We start from the raw sequence: 24,720 nt of genomic DNA on the forward strand, positions 1-24,720 counted from the left end.
CAGCAATGATAGACATAGGGTTGATTATGCAAAATTTGACCATATTTCAGATGCTGGATAAGTGATGTTCGGGATGCTCCTCACTCTTTTCTCTGGATTTGTTTTATTGCATGGGCTGAAAGAAATCACCATAACTCAATATGAGGTCATTATCACAACATTCTAGCATTTGACTGAATGTAGCTGTTGGTCATGCTGTCTATTTTTTGTGCTTCAGATATACATGCGCTCTCCAGCCAGCTGATGTAGGCAGACACACGAGTGAAGACAGTAGGCTTTCTCTGCATATTGCAGCCTTGAATAGAAACGAAACTGGTGACTCCGTGGACGTTGTACTTTCCATTGACCTGGCAGTTCAGAGGGCCCCCAGAGTCACCCTGTAGAAGCAAAGTTGCGTGAAAGCAAAGAGTGGCGTGAAAATGTAGAATTCTTTGTGAGTAGAAGCAGATTATGTTTTTTTATCATTATTTTCAGCAATTATCCTATATAACACTAATGCCTGGAGATGAGCGGTAGGTAGGCTTATGTAGTTTCACAAATTTAAGTGTATTGTTGATGGATTTCTACTTCTACTGCTTCAGATTATTCTGAATTTCATTCTGTTCTGCTGGTTCAGCTCCTGGACCACTTTGTTTCTCATACCTTTCATTCTGAGATTTAGCATTTTGTTTTAAACCAAAAGGATCCTAAAAATAGCAGAATAGGGCCTAAAAGCCTAATTATGCTGATAGATGCAGCTCTTTATGGTTATTCATGTTCATGGTCGGTATTCTCACTTTTGGATCACTGCAGAATATTATATCTTGGCAGGCGAAATGATCCGAAATCAAAGATTTGTTGTTTTGAGATTTTACTGTTAAAAATATTATTTAACATGGATCTAGGTTTTGTTTCCTGTTCCATTGGCATATAATTGGGCTTTTTTCAATTTATTTGCCAGTGGAATATAATAAAACAATCACTAGATATAAAACTAGAAGTTTAAAATATAACAATCTCTTAAATGTCTTAAAATATTAATTTATTATGTTTGTAAGACACCCTCATCCAGAGCATTCTTCTCGGAGTAGCATCATGTGATTGCCTAGACTGTAAATTGTACCCTGGTCTGCCACATGGAGGATCGTATTGCTACCCATAACACTATAGCAAACACATCATTTACACAACAAATGAAAATAATTAACAAAAATCCTATACCTGGCAACCTGAGAGACTTCCACCTCCAGTGCAAACCATACTAGGCTTAACAGAACCTCCTCACCAGCTGCTGCTGGAGCAGGTCTTATGGTCCACTACAGGCAGGTAGGCCTGTTTCAGGTTAGAGGAGAGGGATCATCCAGCTGTAGTCATAGAAATGAAGAAGGTGGCAGTAAGACACAAGTAACGGCACTGGTCCATAATAACAGTGGTGTTTCTAGGGAAACCATACTTGAAAACCAGCAGCTTCCATGAAAAGCTAAAATGCTAGGTTACTTGAAGTAGGGCATGCCTTGCAACCAGATGATGCCCAGTTATTACTCACTCTGAGTGCGGCCCCAGCCGGTGATGTAGCAGGGGTTATTGTGGGGCAGGACCTGACCAGAGGGAGGCAGAGAACCCAGCTGGACGTAAGAGTTCAGAGTGGCGTCAGCAGACAGACAAAGCAGAGCAATGTCATGCCTGAAATGGCAGATAAATAATCCAGAGTTTTATTTTTAGCCTAAAATGATTTATTTCACACAATATAGACAAAAGTATTGGGACACAAAAGTATTGCTCCAGACTTTGGAGCAGTGCTGTAAGGATTAGATTGCATTCGAAAGCAAGAGTGTTAGTGAGGTTAGGATGTTGGATAATCACCACCCTTCTCATCCCCAACCCCCCAAATGCACTGAATGGTGCACCACCATCAATCCAGAGAATACAGTTCCACTGCTCCACAGCTCAATGCTGGGGGGCTTTATACCCTTCTAGCCCACGCCTTGCATTAGGCATGATGCCAGTAGGTTCATGTTTATCTGCTCCAGATAGAGAGCCCTATTGACAATACTTCTTTACAGGGACTAGTATATGAATGCATTCATTAGAAGGGGTGTCCATAAACATTTGGACATATAGTGTACTTTATCAGCCTTTTTATGCTGTACTTTATCCAATTGGATACTCAGTATTAACACTATGGGCACAGTGCCAGTGGCTGCTAATCTTGATAGTGCACATTTTTCAGGTTACTATCATGGAAACTGCACTAACATGCTGTACTACTTTGTACAAATGGGAAGTTGCTGTACATCTTAACTCAAACTACTACCTACCTAACTAACTAACCCCTTAAACTTAAACCCCTTAATTAACCCCTTAAAATCCCAGCCTTATTACATCTTAAGCCATTGTATTATTCATAACTACAATGACCATAATGCAAACTAACATGCTTATTCTAATGGAACAGATATTTTGACTAAAGGAGCGACTAGCTCCTGCATTTTTGCTTTATGTCTATACTGCTCATATAGTAATAAGTTTTCATATTACATTGCCATTCAATCATACAACAGCAACTAGTTGCAATTGTAATATTAAAATACAGCGTTAGCTGTTCATATATGTTCAAAAAACAGATTCATTCATTGGCGTTGTCTCAACATTAAAGCACTGGTGCACCTGTGTAGGTGACCTACCCATTGGACATCATATTGGAATTCCAGTTGGGGTGAATGTAGACCCCACGGACTGAGATGTACTGCTCCTTCACATCTCCTTCATGCTGAGAGATGTTCTGATCTCCAAGCACAACACGATGTGTCCTTTGCCTACAGGTACATACAAAAGACATTTGTATTTGTAGGCTTTTGTAGGTCATACGCAATTTAGGCACATTTAAAGGATCCAGGATTTTGAAAGGTTTACTGCTCCTGCTATATTTCTCATTCTGGGAATATTCGAAACACAGGGGAAGATCCGTAAAGGTCACAGCAGCAGTGATGAGTAGAGGGGATGCCAGTACCTTCACATAAACTATTTCTAGGTAGACAGAAACTTTTATTAATCCTGAAGGCAAGGTTATAGCAGCATGAGACAAGGACAGTGAGGGGAGCAGAGCACAAGCGAAGACGTTTTGGTTTTTAATAAAAGTTAAAAAATAAGGCCGTATTTGAGAAAGTTATTTTTAAAATGGAATCCTTGGAAACTTTGTTTTCAGTACCTACTGTTCAATGCAGTGCTGTTGATTGAACCAGACTTTGATTTGAAGCTTTCCAACCAAAATGCATACAAATATCTGCATTGAAAAAAATATGATTAGTAAAATATGATTTTACCAAAGTGTTGAAAAGGAAATACCTAAGGGATATTTATTTCATTGAAATTGAATGTATCTGAAAAGATATGAAGTTATCTTTGGGGTCTTAGTGTCAGTAACAGTGTGTGAAACTACCTCCACCATGTTTGGAAGCTGTACTTTAGCCTGGCTAGCTCTCACTGTGAGTTGTTGACTTGCTTTAAACATGGCTTTATTACAGCCACCAAGAGGAAGATTATATAGGGGAATAATGCAGCAGTGACATCTGTGACTTCTACACATAATAAACCATATTTACTATAACAGAAAAAGTGACTTATGGTACCAAAACGTTAAAAAATATATTTCTTTTGCATGGTTGCAAGACTTTTTAAATGGAAATCCATGATGCGCCTTCCTGGGCACTTGGTAAGTCTGTGTGGAATAACCCATCTACTAACTTCAAATAAGTCAAGATGTCATGCACTATATGGTCATACCTGTCCACACAGTGGGCTGCAGTCATCACCCAGGTGTGATGGTATGAGTTGCCAGATTTGAACTGGAGGCAGATCTAAGAGGAAAGGAGGTGGCTTAATGTGACTGGAGTCTCTGTGTTATTGCTGCTGGAGTACATTCATATAAGAGCATTGTTTACATAATCAGTTGTTCTGCATTTGTCCTTAAGTTAAGAAGTTACCTGCCAGAGTGTGCTTTTGCTATTCACCACCCATAACTCTTTCCTCCACTTGCTCCAGATAGTGGGGCTGTAACCCCTCATCTGCAAGTGCTGCAGAGATGGACTGCAGGACACATTTAACACCAAGTAAATGGTCCAGAGAAAGATGCAGTGGCTTTTTGTAACTGGTACTGCTTCGATCTGGATCTTGGCCGCCTGTGTCCAGAGAAGTGTGGAAGATTTCTTACCCAAAGAGGCAAGAGTAGCAAGCAGGAGTAGCCTCAACATGTCTGCAGTGCGGCAGGACACTTTCTCTTTGGCCACCTGGTGCCTTTCTAGTCGAGGTGTCTGATGATACAGCACATTCCGCAGTGCTATACTGTACTGTACTCTATATGTTGCCGGCAGCAGTTTAGCAGATGTGGTCTGTCTCACAGTTATCATACATGACCAAGGACAGCGGGCCTCCCATGGGAAGTTTGACATCATAGTAAAATGTGAAATATGAACTGAGGAAATAGGGAATGGGGTTTTGTAGTTTCCGGATCAATAGAAATACACACTGGTGGATCCGACATGCAATTGAAACTGGCAGTGACTGAACTGAGCTGGAGAAATGTGGAGAAATCTATGAACCCAGAATTGCAGCAAATAACAAAACATGTCTGAGGCTTAGCAGGAGATTCTCATTTCATGTTGATTGTCACTCGTGTAGATGAAGTCAGTGTCACTGATTTTAAGCTACTTATTGGCTCTTAAAAAAGGACATTTTTGATGCTGTGGAAAGTTACATCTTTTACATGTAAGCTTCAGCATTTCATTGACTCATAAGGTCCAGGAACAGACGACTAGAGCCTAGCACGCTTCAGTTCCTGTGCTGGTAGATTCTGACTGTACTAAGACGTCCCACTGTTGTTCTGTGAGTTCCTCAGTACTTGAGTTTTTGTCTGGATTTCTTTTCTTTATTTACGTTAGCCATGATGACAGTGGTGGGCTGTTCAAACACTTCTAGTGATTGCTATATTTATACAGTATATATAACACCTGCCAACTGCTGTCACATTATGCCATAACCTTAATCAATACAGTGACAGCTGTGACAAGTCCAAGTGCCTGTTGTAGAGTATATAGAGAAATGTGCAGTATAAAGTACTGAAAAGGTTTTTTTCGTTTTGCTTTGGCCAAAAGTATGTGGACTATTGAAAAGATATAAGCGTGTTGGTCATCCCATTGTAAAACCATAGGCACTGATATATATATATATCCCCCAGCTATATCTCTGTTCCACACAATATTTTGAAGACTGTCTTTGAGAATTTGTGTCCAAAACAGCAAGACATTCCAGTTCATCCCAGAGGTGTTCAGTGGGGTTAAGGTCAGGGCTCTGTGCAGGCCACTGGAGTTCCTGCGCACCAAACTCATCAAACCACGTTGCTTTGTTTGTGCACAGGAGCACAGTCATGTTTCAACAGCGAAAGATCTTAGGCGCATCTGCCACAATGCTGCCACAAAGTTGGAAGCATATAACCGTAAAACATCCGTGTGCTGCAGTTTGTGTTGTTTTCAAGCCTGAGAAATGTCTGGCTGTGATTAAATTACATTCGTAATTGAGTAATCTACCTGTGAAAGCAATCAAGTAATCAGAGTTTCAATCAGAGTTAAAAGGGCTGAGCAATGAAAGTGACTTTATAGACTTTTAAAGATTCAAAGTACTTTATTAGACAAACTACAAAGTCAGCAGTATAAAATATATAACAGTAAATAACAGAAATACTGATTGTGTCCATTGTATTTCTGACTGCATAAGGGAGCAGCAGCTGAGTTTAATGTGTGCATTTTCATCACACAAATTGCCAACTAATCAGAGTTTTTTTTTTAAAATAAAGTTAATAGAGTTTAATTATGTAAGCGTGACAGCTCTTGACAAATCATTTTGTGACCACTGGACCCTGAGAACGTGGGGCATTTTTCACTCTTGGCAGCAAGCACGACGCTGTAGTAGTTTTCTAGTTAACTGTCCAACTGTTGTAAAGTACCTGCTTTTACATTTAATTTGTATTAATTCAACTTTAATTGACTCAATTAATGTTTCTAATATTTTGGCTGCTACACATAGAAACAGTCAAAAGTATGGACACACCTGGTAGAATATGTGCTGTTCACCATCTTAAAAACATTTAAGGTCACCATATTTTTGTTTTCAAAAAAGTGGACACTAGGAACCTGGAATGGACTGGCCGGGACAATTTCTGGTGGGCCGCTATGGGTTTGGCCCGACCTTTCACACTAGAATGCAAAAACTGACCCAAAACACTTGTGTGAACATGCCAGCGCAGCAGGGGATGCTAAAACCTTTGAAGTTTGAGGCCAAATTCCTGAAGAAGCAAGCGTAACAGCCAAAATAGTCATAAATACAGCAGGCCTCCAAAATGTCATCCCATGTCCTTTGTGTTCTTCGTGAAAGAAGGGAAAAGTAGGAAAAAGTCGAAGGACAAGAGCAGTAGCAGAAGTGTTTTGACTCAGCCTGTGATTGTGGTGGGCTGGTCTAAACAAAAATCCAGGGCATAATTTAGTTCCCAGTTCAGCCCTGCTTGGGACACCTTCGGGTATTCACTGTAGTTAGGACGTTGAGGCTGAGGGGTTTCAGTAGGCCTAAGTTGTAAGTTGAGCTGAAAGGAGCTGATCTGGTCATGTAAGCTGTTAAGGCTGTTTATTGATTTGGGCTTAATAAGTAAATGTGTATGTATTAATGTACTTTAAGAGGTTTAAGAGGTGTTTCCACCCTCCCACACATACACACTGCCACGGCCATACAAACTTAGGCATACTTGAACCCCCCTAGCCACAACATCCTTACTACAGTGCATACCTGCGTGTCCCCGAAATACAGTCTCCCTAGCTTTTGGATGAAATGTTTTGGGATAATGATGAGCACACATTCAGGACACCAGCTGTGGCCCAACCTTTGGGTGGTACTGCATATATAGGAATTTAGCACAAGTACATTTACGGCATTTAGCTGACGCTCTTATCCAGAGCGACTTACAAGGTCGCACAGACTTGGGCAAGCGTAGTGTTAGGAGTTTTGCCCAAGGACTCTTATTGGTGTTGCGCAGCAAAGTCACCCGAACTGGGAATCGAACCCCAGTCTCCAACATGGTGTGGCAGCTTACTGGCTGGTAGTAGTGCTATCTGTTGCACCACACCAATCAAGTAAGTGTGGAAAAATGAGCACAGCTGTGGAACCTGACTTCAAACCAGATGTTTGGTGTTAATAAGGCTCAGTACTTCAGTCAAAAACATATTCACTAAAGTTTATACTGTTGAACTGTCACTCAAGTTAAAACACTGCTCACAGTATTCATATCAGTATTGATTCCATGATGACATTCAATAATCACATGGATAAATACTGCCCTTCTAGGTGATCAGAGGTGATCAGATGAAATGTTCAGTTTAGTAGAAGGGACGCAGAAGTGAGATGGTGGTTTGCGTGCATGGTGACTCCTCTTCCCAGTTCTAGTGGGAGCAAAGCTGATAGTGGGCCAGTGTTTATCAGTGGTCTCTTTCCTGTGTAAACTGCTTTGGCCAGTGGCTGCTTTTGGCCTCTGTGTTTTTTAGATAGAGATCACTATTCTATTGCCTGGGTAAATTCAGTTGATTAAATGTGTGAAAGAATAGAGATAGTGAGCGGATTTAATTGAATTCAAATGGACCGTTTTCTAATGTGCTATGTTTTATTAATCATCTCTCACACAAGGCGAGGAGCTTCCCTCTTAGGTACAGTATTATTGAAGGTCAATAATTGATGAATTGTTCAATTTCATACATCTTTCATTTTAGAAATATTTATATAGAACAAAACATCCTGTTCTTTTATCCTTTTATCCTTTTATCTTTATCATTCTATACAAGACAGGAGACATTCGTATAATTAAAAAAAACAGACTAAGACTGGCTTCGACTGACAGTCTGTTTATTGCAGGTTCTTGCGTCTGTTGCTATACATGAACAGGGTGGGACGTGTGTCATTTTATCCTCAGCTCAGACGTCACTGTTGCGTTCATTTTTCCAACCAATTTAATTGATAATCTGAAATAAGAGAGAAAAAAACATGCAAATGTTAACTGCTGAAAAATAAATCAACTTTGTCCTTGTGGCTTTAAAGGCAAGGCATTTTCTGTTTCATAAATGTAGCTGATGCTCTAACAGAATAAATTCTCAAGGTAGAAACTTACAGAGTGAACTACACCAGTGTTATAATAGTGTACAAGTACATACACTGAAACTTTGACACACTAGGAGCAGTCATACACTTTATGGACAAAACTATTGGATGGAGCACCATCCATCATTCCAGAGAACACAGCTCCACTGCTCCACAGCTCAATGCTGAAGGGCTTTTTACCCACCAAGCCCACGCCTGGCATTAGGTCCATGTTTATCTGCTCCATAGAGTCCTATTCTATTGGCAGTATGTCTCTACAGGGACTAGACAAGTTGTATGTCCATTTGCACATCTGTGTCAGCAATGGGTACAACTTCAAGTAGCTGAATACATTCATTGGAAGGGGTGTCCACAAACATTTGGACACCCCTTGGACATTAGTGTATCCTTATGGCAAAATCTCTTGTATGAAAATCACAGTTCACTTACGCCCTCGATCCAGCCGATGTAGGCAGACACACGGGTGAAGACGGTGGGCTTCTTCTGGGTGTTGCAGCCCAGAGAGGACACAAAGCTGGTCACTCCGTGGACGACGTACTGGCCGCTCACCTGGCAGTTCAGGGGGCCACCAGAGTCGCCCTACAGTGGTGAAAGAAAGAGATAATTAATTATGAATTATGTTTTTCAATGATAATATTATTTATGAAACTAATATGTAGGCTACTGAGGCTATGAGAGCGAGGCTGGACATAGCCCTGATATCTATGGTGTTACCATGTGTTATACCATACCTGGCAACCAGACAGGCTGCCACCACCAGCGCACACCATGGTGGTCTTGACAGTGCTTCCCCACCAGCCACTGCTGGAGCAGGTTCTGTGGTCCACCACAGGCAGATAGGCCTGCTTAAGCTGGGCAGACAGCTGACCACCAGCTGCAGAGAGAGTAGTAGTAACATTTAGAACATAGGCTTTACCCAACATGAAGTCCAAGTGACTGTGGAAAGTAGTCTGCCATTGGCTGCACTCTTAAAAATAACCACTTTTGGTTCGATAAAGAACCTTTCAGTGGATGGTTCTTTAAAGAACTGTCTCCTAAGTGAGACATGCGTGTGGAGAACCTTTTTTAGAAGGTCAAGGAAGCTCCATGTTCCAATTATTATATTTAAAGGGTTTCCAGATGGTTCTGAATGCTATATATAAAGCTCTAGGTTCTATCTAGCACCCTTGTCTTTCCTAGAGAACCCTGGAAGAACCCTTTTTTAGAGTGTAGGCCAAATGTCGGACTATGTTCTATTCCACGTCAATGAGAACACTTCCAAGTTCTTTAAATAGTATGAGCTGTGGACACTGGCTGGTTATCACTCACTCTGAGTGCGGCCCCAGCCGCTGATGTAGCAGGGGTTGTTGTTGGGCAGGACCTGACCAGAGGGAGGCAGAGATCCCAGCTGCACGTAGGAGTTCAGGGTAGCGTCAGAGGACAGACGTAGCAGAGCAATGTCATACCTGAGATCCAGAGAAAGGACGTCAGATTTATTACTCCAAATGCGGTGCAGTTAATCTTTAGGCTACATCTCAACAAGATCCTTAATCTGTTTTCACACTCGAGTACATTCAGGCTGGGTCTCAGATCAGGCTGTATGATAAATTGCGGCAATACTTTAGGCCAGACTGGGCCAGGAACCGCTGTGGGATAGGAAACCCAGGTCTGTGAGATACAGCTGGCATTGTATTAATCAGCTTTGGTAGACTGTAGTTGGAAATCAGTGTTTAGAAGTGTGAAAGCAATGTTTTCCATGATGTTAAATCAATGTGATTCAGATAAATGTGTAAAATAATGCTATATACCAGTTTCAGGTTAATTAGCAATGAGCAAAGAGACTGTAAATGAAATAATTCATATACTGTATGCTTCTAAAGCTATATAACACCAGGGATGAGGTTATAATGAATGAATAACATCCAGAATGGTTCGTAATTTCCATGATATCCAAAGTAATTATAGCAAAAATAATAATAACAACTCTTCAATTATTGTGTATCTAATTCCAAACCATTACATATATACACACCGGCCTCATCTGGGTTGTAAACTGGGCCTAATCTGGGTTGGGGCCTAGATGGAACCCATGTGAGATAAAGGTAGGCTATACCGATGGGGTCTATTTGGGAAGTCCAACTTGGTCCTAGTAACAACATATGTAAGAACCCACTCAGAGCTCATGTTCTACCCATGGGAGCCCTCTATTTGCATGTTGGCTGGGTTGGGATAAAATCTTTTCACATTGACTTCCATTGAAAAGTTGACAGTTGGCAAAATGGAGAAAATCCTCATACCCTCCAGCCACGTTGTTGGAGTTCCAGCCGGAGTGAATGTACACGTTGCTAACGCTCAGGTACTGCTCTGTGCCTTCATGGGTGTAGATATCATGATCTCCCAGGACAACACGCCACGTTCTCTGGCTGCGAAGATAAAAGACAACCGTAAAAAAGTGCTCCTCTGACTCCCTCTGAATGTGGATTCATTTATATGCCTTAATCTTTTTTTCTAGATGAAGCTTCCCCAAAGCAGTGGACGGGCGAGATCATTACCAGCCATCTCCGCACTGTTCCATGTTCAGATTAAAGAAATCAGGCATATCGTGTCTCTATCTATTGAGCCCTGTTCTTTTTTTATCACCTGTGATTAGACCAGACTGAGAGCAGAGATTTCGGAGTTACCTGTCGACGCAGTGAGCAGCGGTCAGCACCCATCGTCTCCTGATCAGAGTTCCTCCGCAGGTGTGGTAGTAGGAGCCTCCAGACAGGTACTGGAGAGAGATCTGAGACCCACACCAAAATAAGTACCTTTCTTTACACTGCACCAATGACTGATGAGCCATAACTTTAAAACCACCTTGTCTAATACCGTGTGGATCCTCCTCATGCTGCCAAAACAGCTCTAACAGGTCAAGGCATGGACTCCACAAGACATAGTCAATAAGCCTTGGGCGCCCATGACCTTGTGTCTTAAGCTGGTTCACTGATTGATCTCCCTTGGAGCACATTTGGTAGATACTGACCACTGCATACCAGGAATACACCCCACAAGATGTTCTGACCCAGGCGTCTAGCCATCACAGCCTAGTTCTTGTCAAGTGGTCTTGGCAGATTCTTACGCTTGCCCATTTTTCCTGCTGTTCACTTGCTGCCTAATATATCCACCCTTGACAGACGCCACTGGGACCAGATTCCCAATGTTATTCACTTCACCTCCCAGAGGTTTTAATTTATTGGCAAAAAGGGAAAGATTAGGACCTAGAGGAAGTGTGAGCCAAGTATGCAGGAGTATCTTAGGCCTTTCGAGAAGTTTGAGAACCCATGCGATAATAGCTCTTTATTGAGAGAACAGTAATTTACCTGCCAGGGCCAAGAGTGCGGTCTGGCCACTTCACCACCTACAACTCTCTCCACCACATTCTTCAGAAACCTGGGCTCAGGCTTCTCCTCTGCCAGCACTGCACACACAAACACATTCATCATACGTATATGCATTTCAGACTAACCCTAACGGCTGGTTTCCCTTGACACCAGTAAACTCTGCCTGTAATTGATTACAGTCTTTTCTCCAGTGTAGTTGGTGAGCTCCGTGTCCACACTGGTGAGAGTAGTGGAAGTGGAAATGGAGCTTCCCCTGTGTTATCATGGTGAGACTGAAGGCAGAAAAAGGCAGAAATACTCCCTTATTTGCCTCGGCTTTAAAAAGGTAAGCCCGGTCTTGGTCTAAATTGCAGTGCTGGTAGTGATTCCGCACTGACAGTCCTTTCAGTCAAAGCTTAGGCTTAGGTTTAGGCAAGAAATTCCACCCCTGTCTCAGCTGCAATTTGTAAAGTCTGCTGTTTACTGATTTGAGGCCTGTTTTGAAACTAGGTCTAATTTTCTTGCTTGTATGAGAAAGGTGACTTACCCAGGGCGGCGAGGACACTCAACAAGAGGAATCTCAGCATGCCTGCAGTCGCTCAGAACTCTCACACTCCAGGGCGGTTCTGCTGATGCCTTATATACCATCAGACTGCGAGGAACGGCCAGATGATAGCATGATGTTTTTCACCATGGCTGTACTCACAGGTGTGCACGGTCTCACCGTTATCATATCTGCCAAGGTCATTTGTCCTCAGGGTTAGAACTCGAAGCACTTTCATCAGGCTTTCCTATAAGCCAAACGCCACGTACCTGTAGTACGCTATATGTCCGAATGTTTGTGGACACCCCTTCTAATGAATGCATTCAGCTACTTTAGGTTGCACTCAGTGCTTTGATGATTGTGATATTCAGCCTTAATCACATGCTCATTAACATTTTTGAGGTCCAGCAGCCCAGTCACACAGTTTGCTAAATTCTTTGGACCAGAGCCTGACCAGTTTATCAGTTGGCTGGTAATATCGGCCGATATATATATATATATATATGTGTATAAAGTAGTATAACCCCCCACCTCCCACCCGCCAGCATTGAGCTGTGGAGCAGTGTAACTGTATTCTCTGGAATTATGGTGCTGCATGCAATACTTTTGGGATTAGTTGGGGGGTTGGTGACCTCACTGGACAGTAGAGATGGTTACTCCAGCAAAAGCAGGATAAACTATTATGAAATCCCCTTAATTTCAGAACAAGCAATGAATGAGCAGGTGTCCCAATACTTTTGTCCATATCGTGGAGCTAATCTGGGGTTTACTTGAGTCATTCCATGATCCCACTTCTGGCTATATTGTAGAAATGTATCCAATCTCCTTACTGTCCATCTTGCATCTTCAGTTCATCTAGCTGTAGATTGCTGCCAGATTTAGACCACAGCCTTCTTTTTTGAGCCAAGAACATTTTTTCACATTGGAAGTTAAAAGAGTTGGTTCCAACATTAATAATAAATACAGACATGAAAGTGAGGAAGTGTAGGCCCTGATACGGGCAGATTAAAGCGTTAAACCAGAAGCTAAAACACTAAAGAGTTATATTAGGACTTATATGAGAAGATATCTGTTTAACATTTAACAATGAGTTGGCACGCACTAGGTGGGGCTGGGACCCTGCAAACTGCTGGAACGTTAGATAAGAGAATAAACATTCAAGAGCCGTGCTCAAGGACTCTATATCCATGCAGGACCGGCTCTTCCACAGCTAAAGGATTTTCTAACCCCTGAGCCAAAAGAGGAAACTTTCCCACCATTTTTTAATCACCGCTCGGAGACTTATTTAAGTGAGTGCTGCGCTCTGGTTCAGTCTCTAGAATGTTTCAAGTATCGTTATCGTGTCTGCATTGGCAAAGATATCCAAAGAGCCCTAAAGGAGCTATTCAGGAGGCACAAAAGGTTTTGCTTTTTTGATCAAGGAATTCCTAAAGGGTTTCCTCTCGTAAAAGTGCAGTCGTTAAGTCGGCCTCGGCTGACCTCTTCACTGGGCCTGCGGTGGAAATGTGACCTTTAAATACAGTATCTCAGCTCTTCAGCTAAAGAATAACGGGTCTCCTTCAGGTTTGCTTTGTAGGCCTGTAACACTTTAGTGATCCTGCTAGAACTGTGGAATGAACAGGCTTGGTGTTGTGTCTGTGTGTGTGTGTGTGTGGGGGGGGGGGTAGTAAGGGGCTTGTTGTCATGGCCTTTCAATTTCAAGTTATAATCAGTTAGTTTTATCTAATATAACACTAAGAAAAGGAAGTCTATGTGCTGACACTATGGCACGGGGGGTTGCAAGTTCAAATCCCGATCCATGTCACTTTGCCATCAGCAGCCGGATTCTGAGAGAGCTCAGCTGGCCGTGCTCTCTCCAGGTGGGTAGATGGAGCTCCCTTCCTTCGTTTCTCTGAAGCTGCGGATGTTGGCCGGCACAGGTGTCTGTTAGCTGGTGCAGTGGAGCTGGGGACCCGGCACTTTCCTCTGAGCGTGTCGGCTGCCCGGCAATGCATTGGCGGCAGTTCGAAAAGAGGCGCTTTCTGGCTTTACATGTATCGGAGGAGCATTGCTAGTTCCAGGGGGAGCTACGAACGGATGGACTAATTGGCAGAACCAAATTGGTAGAAAAAGGGGTAAAATTTGACAAACAAAATATAAAAAAAAAAATAAAAGGATTTAATTTTAGTTGTAAAGTGTGACTATTAGAGCTAGGCCTTTAATATCTTTCTCATTCTCATTTCTGCTAGTGATATGTATATATATATAGCATTCTAATAATATGTTAACGCCAAGGAATCTGCAGTGATTGAACATTTTTTGGATGTTCTAGATTGAACTTGTACATTACGAATTTCTTAATGATTAGTAAAAAAGTACAGAACAGTTGTAATCATAGCAATAATACTCTGTAATAATAAATAGATACAGTAAGTGAAGATGAAGCCATGATGGTAATTATAAAGAAAAGAGGGGGGGGGGGGGGGGGCTAATGACAGATATGGTTGCATGATTTAGTATGTGTTCATTTACACAGCTGCTTGACAACGCTCCAGAAGGGTGTAAGTGGGTTCTGAGCCAGTCACAGACAGTCTCCCAGTATGGTCCAGCAATTTCTGCCACTTCTTAAGATACTCATCATGCTTCCCCACCAGCCTGGAAGAGAGTCTCTTATAAGTAACTGATACCATTCGCATTAGAGGTGGGAGTTTAAGATGATTTCCACTGTTTTATTAGTAGCTTTGTTAGCTGCCAACCATGATCGCTATCTGGCAAGGAATTCAGAGGGCTCGGACATAGGCTGGGCAAATGAGAGTATCGTACACCAACTATCATTTCAATATTTCTGTGTAGCCGCAGCCAAAAGTCCTGAATTACAGGGCCTTTCTGGAGCGAATGACTTAATGTGCCTTCCTGAGAGCACCTCCAGGAATCTGGACTGTCCTTCAAGTTTGCTTTAAATAACTTACTGCGTGTCCAAGAGAAGCGATTGGTTTAACTCCTCCCACTTAAGCCACACAAGCCAAGACTGGACCAGCCAGCCCCTCCGTACTTGATGGCGATGGTCAAAAGCCGATCTGCACCGAGAGCCCTTCCAGCTTCAAGTCCGGCTCGGCTCGACCCGCCATCCTTTAAGATCCACTGAAGACGAGCGTCCAGACTTTTTACTGTCCTGCACCGAAGTGGTGGAATGAACTTCCCTGGGGTGTCCGAACAGCAGAGTCCAACGCTCGCTGTCCTCAAACCCAGACTGAAGGCCCTCCTCTTCCATAATACTTGGGCGAATAGCAGAGTGGTCACATGTGAACATGTTTAAACTGGATGGAGTGTGTTTGGTTGACTTATGGGTGTGTTTAGAAAAGGGCAGTAGGCTCATCCATTGGTTACAACATAACTGAAAGCTGTTTAATGCTACTGTTTATGCTTCTGCATTAATGAACGTGAAAGTATGATAATGGTCCAGACTAAAGACTAGACTAGTTCTGTAATACTTGCAGAGTTTAAAATCACTTATTTCTAATTTTTCTTCCCAATCTCTCAATCGCCGTTCATGTGAACTCCCCCTATCACTAGCAATGCTCCCAACACAAAGATGGTGAAGACTACCACATCTCCTCAAGACACTGCCTCTTTTCGATTCGCTAGGTTGCCAGCGCCTTCTGAGGAAAGCACAGCTCCCCAGCTCCTAAACAACAGCTAACAGAAGCCTCTGCTGACCAACATCACACTAAGAGAGCAAGGCCAGCTGTGTTCTCTCTGACTCCGGCTGCTGATAGGAAGCAGCATGACCCCAGATTCGAAAAAGCTAATCCTCAGATCATAGTGGATGCTCCTTAGTCCACTGATCCACCCGGGGAGTTTAAATAGGGGCATCATTCTGGTTAATAATTATGCATTAAAATCAGACATGTGCAGGTCTTCTCTGAAGGCCTAGTCATTCCTGAGGGTTGGCCTCTGAATAATTTTGCATGCGCTCTCGTTGTCAACAGTAGAACCAGTGCACCTGTTTACCTCAGGAGCTCTGGGGTTGTTCTGAGGACAAGCTACTTTATGTGCGAGCAGTTCCTTCACACGTTCGCTCCCCTGGTAGACACATCGATCCATTTTTATCAGGTACTGATGCTTGTTCCATTCTGACTTGAATAGATTCAGTGTCTTTTGATCTGACACAATAAGAACTTCAACAGAACGATTCATTTCGAGATTCATTGGAGGCTGTTAAGATGCTGAGCATGATATATGCTGTGAAGAAGCCATTAACTGTTATGAGTATTTATTCAGCATAAGATAGTGTGGGTTGTAGGGAATTCTAATCACCGAATCACATCATGATATCTCTAGATTATCAATTTGTGCTAATGGCATCTCAATCGGGGCCCTGCTGAGCTGAGTCCTTTCAAAGAGAAATGATTCTTAAATTGTTGTATTTATAATAGGTTGCTTTCATCAGCACAGTCCATTTAAAAGAATGGAACTTCCTAGACGTCTTCTTGACTAAATATAGTTATCAGGGAAGCTGCTCTGCTCGCAGGCCGAGCCTACACCGGGTTGCATACCCAGACACAGTTATCTGTCCGAAGGCGTTTCTCATTTGCATTCCATGCTTGAAATACTCAACTGCTCCTGATTCAGATTTATTAAGACAGTAAATGTCTGAGTCTTGTTCATTTCTGACAGAGCCTGGTAAGTAAGTGGAACATTCGCCAGTGGAGTATTCAAGATCGAAGCTTTTGATTAAGCTGGATGTAAAGGTACGCTGCCAGAAACGCTTAAAGTCAAGCTTTAGACCTAAAATGCTGCAGTAACTTTTTTTTTTAAGTAAAGTTTTTTAGTCTTAGTTCAGTCAAAAGTTCTCCCATAACTCACATTTTTCACTTCTGCATCTTAGTTTGGTCAACAATCCATATTGAGTTTAGCCTCAAAAACATTCAGCTGAAACTCGCTAAATACTGTATAAGATGTTTACTCTGTGCCCCCCCCCCCTCCACCTGTTTCCTGTTTATTTTCATCTGCAGGTTAGGTTAGGACCACCACTCATAACATGACATCCCCAGACTGGGAGGCTTTTGACAATGGAACACTGAGGCCTGGCTGGGATTTAAACTTCTGACCTCCTTACACTTGAACAGGATCTAGAGCTGTGAAATTACACTGCATAAAATTAGTAAGTAAATAAGTAAATTCACTTTACCTTCTTTCTCAGACATAGACATGTACACAGGTTCACAGCTCTAAAGTGGAGCGACTGTCTAACTGCCTGCTTGTCAACAGTTCAATCCCATCATCACCACTGATAGCCCTCTATGGTCAGGAGTCTGAGAATAGGAAGGCCTCTTTTATTCCACGTGATAGGGGGTACTCCGACCTGCTGATGGAAATAAACAGTATACTGATCGAGGGGGCGGAGCTAAGCAGACTAAATTTGATCAGTTTCAGCTACAGTCAATGTATGCATTGTTGACCAAACTGAGATATAAAACGAATAAGAAAACGCACAGAGAGCCGCAAAATCTGGGTGAAAATGAAATATTTTGGGACAAGAACCTGGTTCTGAAGTACCCATCAGCGTCGGACTGATAGCACTGTCTAAGGCAAACTACAATAGCTGCTTGTTAAGAGCTAATCAGAAAGAAAAGCGTGAGAATTTCCAACGGCTCACTTCGACAGATACAAAGCACTTTCCGATGTTCTTCCTTTGACATTGACTTCGGCTTTGGGTCGGATTAGTTCATTCCCAGTCTTAGCCCATCTCTCCGAAGGACACAAAAGATTCCTTTCAGGCATTTTTTTGCTCAGTGCCCCGTCACAGCCGAACTCATGATCCCCACCATACAATGGACCTGAAGACAATTGAAGGAGCCACCATCACCACCGTCTTTTATATTGTCGCTAATTAAAGCAGAAGTCATTAAAACTGTCTGCGTTTTGGATTATGCTCTTATCTGCCTCCATTACCGAGATAGCCGCCCTGGCCGGTAATTGAGCCTGCTGTGACAAGTGGGCAAGGGCCACTGGGCTGGGTTAGCGAAAGAACACGGCTCGGCTGCCTTTTTCACACGGATTCGGTGGCCTTCTTTTCTTTCCCTCCCTCATTCTCTCGGCGCAGGAGGGATGAATCAAAAGTGCGGATCAAAGGGAAGGAAGTGCTGGGGATGTTTTAATTAAAGATGTTTGTTCTTGATAGAGCGCCCTTCTCTTAATGAAGGGAAGATTTGGGTTCCCATAAACGAGCGCGGCGCGATGGAGGAAATTGAGGTTTGAAAGTTAATGGCTTGCGCTGATGGGCCGCGAGATAGGAAATCTTGGGGGGGGGGTTCTGAGCCGCTTCGGTTCCGCCGCCGCTGTTTAATGTGGGCAAAAAAGTAAAAGTAAACTGCGCCTGGATTCGGTGCAAACTTCCAAATTATAGCTTAAGCATGGCTAAATGACTCGGAAAGGCAGGAATATGCTACATTACTTTTAGCGCTTTTAATTTAATAGCCAAGTCAATATTCTCACAGTGCGTGTTTTTATCTGGTTCAGCTGCACCTACATGGAGAAAAGGTAGGGGGGGGGGGGTAAAATGACTGAGTCTGAATCTAAAGTAACCTTTGCTGTGAAAAGAGGAAAAGGCTATTATTATTCTGGAAATGTAGTTTCCTAACAGAGGAGAACACAAGGCGGATGGACGTGTGCGCAGGCATCTCTGGAAATCACAGTCGTTACAGGCAGCGCAGGGGTCAACACGAGGGCATCCATATTCAGAAACCCAGGAGACACGCAGAAAGGTCAAAAACCAGGAAGAATAATCTACAGAGACAGACTGGACTGGGAAGCACAATCAAGGAACTAGAAATGTGGGAAAAACAAGACAGCTGGAACCGTGCTCAGAATTGCTGCAACAAAACCAATGAAACCAACAGAGAGAAGCACGAACAAGACTCAAGATGAAACAATGATGAGTGGGAGGAGCCAGGGCGGAGTTAGGACAGACGGCATATCTGGAAGAAACTCAATGCAAGATGTACTCCCAAAGCATACTAATACTAATACTGGGCTGTGCTCTCAAAACAGCCTCACTTCTTAATGGCCTGACTTCCACAAGACGTTGTAAACATTGTTTGAGATTCTGGTCCACGCTGACCAAGTCCTGCAGATCTTTCAGGAGCACCTTCACCTTCATGCTCCGAATTCCCTAAAAATGTCCTATTAGATTCAGATCTGATGACTGGGAAGAACCAGCACTGAAGGATACTGAACTCAGTGTCATGTTCAGGAAACCAGTTTTGAAGGCGTTTTGGTTTTGCCCTGTGACGTGATTCATCACCATGCTGGACGTAGCCAATAGAAGATCAAGGTCAATGTGGCCATGAGGAGCTTTACATGGTCAGCAACCTTTCTTAAATAGTCTGTGGCCTCAAGCGATGATTGATTGGTATTAAAGGCCAAGAAAAATGTGCCAAGAAAACATTCCCCACATTTATGGCATTTAGCTGATGCTCTTATCCAGAGTGACTTCCAGGTTTACTCATATTGCAGATGTGGGGCAATGTAGTGTTAGGAGTCTTGCCCAAGGACTCTTATTGGTGTAGTGCAGGATAGTCACCCAGACCAGGAATTGAACCCCAGTCTCCTACATGGTGAGGTAGCGCACTGGCAGGTAGTGGTGTTACCTGTTGCGCCACACCAACCACCACCTCCACTAGCCTGGACTGGAGGTTGTGTCCATGGACTGATGCTGTTGGTGCCAAATTCTGACCCTACCATCTACGAGCCTCAGCAGAAATTGAGATTTAGCAGACCTGGCTACTTCGGTTTTCCAGTCCTCAACTGTCCAGTTTTGGTGAGCTTGTGATGAGCCACTGCAGCCTCAGCTTTCTGTCCTTGACGGAAAAAAAGGAGTCAAATTCTGACTCTACCATCAGTCCGCAGTTCAGGGTGCAACTGCTCTGAGGGTTAGTGCAGTGGTTTAGGGGTGTCCATGTCCTGAAGATGAATTCAGCCCAATTCATCTCCCAGAAAGGCCTTGATTGAGCTACGGGTGAGATTCCTAACCAAACTTTTTAAGTTCTGTTTTAAGTTTTAAATTTTCTAGTTTTTAAACATCCTCTATGGTGAGACTCCAAAAACATCACCAGGAGGTCAGAATAAAAACAGGGCCTCAATAAACAGAAAGCAGCGTCGCACGTCAGCCCCTCTTCAGAATCCATTTTCCACATGTCGAAAGCCGCCTACAACTTGAAAGTAATTTACTCGGAGGAAAGAGATGTCCCTTTGGCGTTCTGTCATCCGCTCTGCTCCGTCTGTTTCTCTGCAGGTATATTCCTCTCGTGCGCATCGTCACCGCCGTGACAGCAGCAGGAGCCGCGTCCCGCCAGATTAAGCAGGAGGCCATCAGATAGCTGGAAACCCAAGCCCACGAGGAAAGCGTTTTCCACAGCTGATAGCGCCCCGCTGTCTGCCCTCGCCGCAGAAGACTCAGGATGTCTGGGCGGAGGAGGCTGGGTATTCTTCTCAGCTTGTATGAACATGTACAGATTTTAACAAAGCTGACTTTAAGTAATGTTTCAAAGCATTATTAATCTCAATTTAACAAAGAAGAAATGGTCAAAAGTATTGGGATACCTGCTCATTTATTGTTTCTTCTGAAATCAAGGCTTTTAATACGCGTTGATCCTGCTCTTGTTGGAATAACTGGCTCTACTGTCCAGAAAAGAAGGCTTTCTACTAGATTTTGGAGGAACATTGCTGTGAGGATTTGACTGCATTTGTGAGGTCAGGATGTTGGATGGATGATCAGTGTCGGGAGCATTACATGTGATGGGGGAGAGTACTACTGAGTGGGTTGGGTAACTGATGAAAATTAGGGAGGGGGGAATGATAAAAAAATAAGCATGATAATTGGATCAATTGAAATGCGAAAAATGACTTGGAATAAAATCTTTCAGCGACAAAATACTAATATAGGAGGAGACTCTTAAGAGAGGGCGGCGAATGCAGAGAAATTTGGGCTGGAGTTCGGGTGGGACCCCCTCTAACAAGTGGATCCTAGGATTGAGAGATATGGCAGATTTCATTGTGAAGGTAAATTTGGGATTTATAGGATGTTAGATTAGGAGAAGGAGGGTTTTCAGGCATGTTCCTCCTCCCTAAAAGTATTCCGACTTTTTTCGCCCATGTTTGGAACCCGAGCCAAGAAATAAACTCTTGAGCCGAGCTTTTTCCACCGCTGATAGCGGCGTGCTAGACTCTGAGTGTTGAAAAAAGGAAAAGCAGAGACAAGCAGAGCGTGCTGTTTTTCTTCCCTCGGGGTTTCCGGCCTCTGCAAACACAAGAGCCAATACTCTTTCACGCAATCTCTCCTGCTCACTCTTTTCATCACTAAGACGGATTGCACACGTACGCTTGCTCGCAGTATACACAGAGGTCCCCACTGCACTTCAGTGTAAGAGGAAAGGTCGCGGCCCTTTCTGGAGTGGGCCTACTCATCTTAGCCGTTTATGTCAAACAGTGCAATGACCTGAGAGGCAGCAGCGGCTATTCGGGTTGATGGTTTGGGGCGTATCAACCTGGATGCGTTGCACAATCGTTGTGGACTAGGTGTTTAAAAGATTTTTGAAAAATCTGCAAATAGAGTTTCATTTCACTCAGTAGTCCCATCCAAGCCCCGCCCACAGGTGCATTCGTTCATAGCAACATATCTTTCAGCCTAAAGAGAAACTCTTTTGACAACTTTTTGTCATTATGTCTTAAACTATATTTATATTGTAAGCATGTGAAAGGTCAGTGGTTTGAGCTCCGGGCTGTTGATGACAGGGTTGTGGGTTCGATACCCGGGCTCGGCACGCTGCCACTGTTGGGCCCTTGAGCATGGTCCTTCACCCTCTCTCTGCTCCTGGGCGCTGGAGTTGGCGGCCCACCACTCTGTGTGTGTGTGTGTGTGTGTGTGCCCACTGCCCCTAGTTCACTAGTGTGTGTGTGTGTGTGTTCACTACCATAGATGGGTCGAATGCGGAGGACACATTTCGCTGTACATAGTGCAGTGACAGACATGTGCACCTTTACCTTTTTATGTAAATAAGCTAACGTCGCCATATGATACCATATGAAAACATAAATATCGGTCCATCATCCAGTGAGTCTCCGGAATCATTATCCAAAATCATTGGGTGCAAGGCAGGAATACAACAGGAATTCCCCATTGGAAAATATTCATCCATCCATCCTTCAGTGATTCCTAGAATCATAGGGCACCAGGCGGTAGTCCTACAGGAATACCACAAGGAAATATGTATATTCATTTATCTTCAAATGATTGCTCGGAATTACTAGGTGCAAGGCAGGAATACCACTGGAATACCACACAGAAAATATTCATCCAGCCACCTTCCAGTAATTACTCAGAATCATTGAATGCAAAGCAGGAATATTTCAGAAATACAACATGGAAATGATATATCCATCCATCCGCCAGTGATTCTTAGAAATCAGTAGGTGAAAGGCAGGAATACCACTGGAATACAACATGGAAAATATACATCTGTCATGTCTGCCTTAGTTTGGTTTTGGTGCTCTGTTTGTGTCTTGTCTGCCCTAGCCATGCCTGTCCATTAGTGTTTCCACCCATGTCTCCTTTGTAGCCACGCCCCCTTGTTAGTCCCAGGTGTCCCTCGTGAGTCTCTTGTTAGTGTCTGTAAAAGTACCCCTTTGTTTCAGTCGTCCCTTGTCTGGTCATGTTCATGAGCTGCTGTTCCTGTTTCTGCGTATGTGGGCGTACCAGTTCACGGTTTGTAGATTTGGCCTGTTTATGTGAGTCTTGTGTTCTTTATTTTGCTAAACTTTGTGCTTGTTTGGTTTTTGTTTTCTTGTCTTGTATTAAAACGTTATCCTGCGAGTATCCTGCGCCTCTGTCTCGTGACAAACCGTGACAAAATCCAGTCATCTTCCAGTGATTCCCTGGATTTACTGGGCACAAGGCAGGAATGACACCTGGGCAGAGTGGCAGTCTGTTGCAGGGCACCACACAGATCGACTGAATGTGTTTTTAGGAGGTGATGGGAAACCAGAGTGCCTGGTGGAAACTCGCACAGATGCATGGAAAACACACCACACCTCTCACAGATAGAGAGCGGTCTAAGGTTTGAACCCACAGCATCTGGCCTGACCAACAAACTGACAAAACGAAACATTTGAGGGCGGAGCATGACTCGGTCAATTCGTTGCTAGGTCAGTTTTATCGCATCCGAGCATCTGCGTGGCCTGCACACTGCATTAATTCTCTTAAGTGAATCATTGCTCAGACAGGTTTATGGGATACAGTATGAGTACTGTTACCTTCTGTTGTGAATTAGCAGTAAATATGTCAGCTGGCCTGCTTTACAACATGAGCACTGAGCGATGGAAAGTCATCTGCATGGATGAAAAGAATCAGGTCAGAAGCCGCCGCCCACCAGGCTTCTATCGACTCCCCAAATGTTGGCTTGGTAGATATATGCAGCGCTGCTTTGCATTACCATGTACGACCCGGACTAGTGCAGCCGAAAGATTCATATTCACCCCAGCGGTTTGATTCGGCTCAGTTAAAATATTGATTCTGACTTCCGTCTCTTTTTTCTTTCTTCTCCAGCTTGAGATATTGACTGAAATCTAGGCAGACACAGGATTGCTTATAGAGATGTAGTCATGTGACATTTGCTGTATGGCGGAAAACCAGCAGGCTAAAACGGCTCTCCGAGCAAGGCCGAGACCAAGGTCATTTCACTGACCAGTGAACCTGAAACTAGGTAGGTGACAGCACGCATCAAGTGGTACATAACACACAGACTCCGACATGGAAGTCATGCAGAATGGCCTGGTAGACACGCAACATGATTGGTCCTACTGTACTGAAATGAGATGATTCACACTCCCTTACAAACCTGGTTCCTAATAAAACCACAAGTGATTCTTCTATTTAATTGCTCAGGGATCCCATTTGAGCACTGCCACAGTGCTGCAGAGCCACAACATGTCTAGTACCTGTAGAAAATAAGCATTGGCAATAGAATAGGACTCTCTGGAGCAGGTAAACATGATAAACATGAACCTATTGGCACCATGTATAATACCAGGTGTGGGCTAGAGGTGAATATAGCCCCCCAGCATTGAGCTGTGGAGCAGTGGAGGAACTGTGTTCTCTGGAATGATGGATGGTGGTGCTCCATTCAGTCATTTTGAGATGAGTTGGTAGTTGGGGATAAGGTGTGGTGGTGATCGTCTTGACCTCTCTAAAGCTCTTCTAATGCTCTAGCAGACAGTTACTCCAACAAAAGCAGGATAAACTCTTTTTAATAACCTTGATTTCAGAAGAAACACTGAATGAGTAGGTGTCCCAATACTTTTGTCCTTTTTTCTATATGCCCAACAGTCTGTAGTCACGCCTGTTCATTCACTGTTTCTTCTTGCCCCTTTTTGCTGCAGTAACAGCCTCTACTCTTCTCAGACATTGCTGTGAGGATTTGATTGTGTTTGGCCACACAAGAGATGGTTAGATAGTTCTACCATTCCAACTCACCCCAAAGGTTCTGCATAAAGAAAACAGAGTTCCACTGCTCTACAGCCCGATGCCGGTGGCTTTATACCTCTCTAGCCCAGGTTAGCGTTGGGAATAATGAGGTTAGGCTCATATGTGGCTGCTCCAGAGTGTCCTGTTCTATTGACAATGCTTTTCTA

General features: G+C 43.4%; 1 protein-coding gene and 1 pseudogene across 1 annotated transcript; both read right to left on the bottom strand.

Moving 5' to 3' along the window:
- Positions 1 to 152: 152 nt before the first annotated feature.
- LOC140543389 (elastase-1-like) lies at positions 153 to 4,229 on the bottom strand (annotated as a pseudogene).
- Positions 4,230 to 7,900: 3,671 nt separating this feature from the next.
- On the bottom strand, positions 7,901 to 12,114 carry cela1.6 (chymotrypsin like elastase family member 1, tandem duplicate 6). The gene is made up of 8 exons (XM_072665538.1): positions 12,055 to 12,114; positions 11,508 to 11,605; positions 10,830 to 10,930; positions 10,446 to 10,571; positions 9,478 to 9,614; positions 8,901 to 9,043; positions 8,599 to 8,748; positions 7,901 to 8,033 (listed from the first exon to the last, which is right to left on the bottom strand). The coding sequence occupies exons 1-8, from the start codon at positions 12,092 to 12,094 to the stop codon at positions 8,022 to 8,024; spliced, it is 807 nt and encodes a 268-aa protein (XP_072521639.1). The 5' UTR covers positions 12,095 to 12,114; the 3' UTR covers positions 7,901 to 8,021.
- Positions 12,115 to 24,720: the final 12,606 nt, after the last annotated feature.

The sequence above is a fragment of the Salminus brasiliensis genome, chromosome 21 (genome assembly GCF_030463535.1).
Source record: "Salminus brasiliensis chromosome 21, fSalBra1.hap2, whole genome shotgun sequence".
In the NCBI taxonomy this organism is placed as follows: Eukaryota; Metazoa; Chordata; class Actinopteri; order Characiformes; family Bryconidae; genus Salminus; species Salminus brasiliensis.

Bases quoted from the DNA above. Each gene is read 5' to 3' on its own strand.
- cela1.6 (XM_072665538.1), bottom strand. From the start codon at position 12,094: ATGCTGAGATTCCTCTTGTTGAGTGTCCTCGCCGCCCTGG. The intron at 11,606-12,054 runs GTAAGTCACCTT...TTGTGTGTGCAG, and splicing joins GAGTGTCCTCGCCGCCCTGG to TGCTGGCAGAGGAGAAGCCT. The intron at 8,749-8,900 runs GTATGGTATAAC...TCACCACTGTAG, and splicing joins GCAGCCTGTCTGGTTGCCAG to GGCGACTCTGGTGGCCCCCT.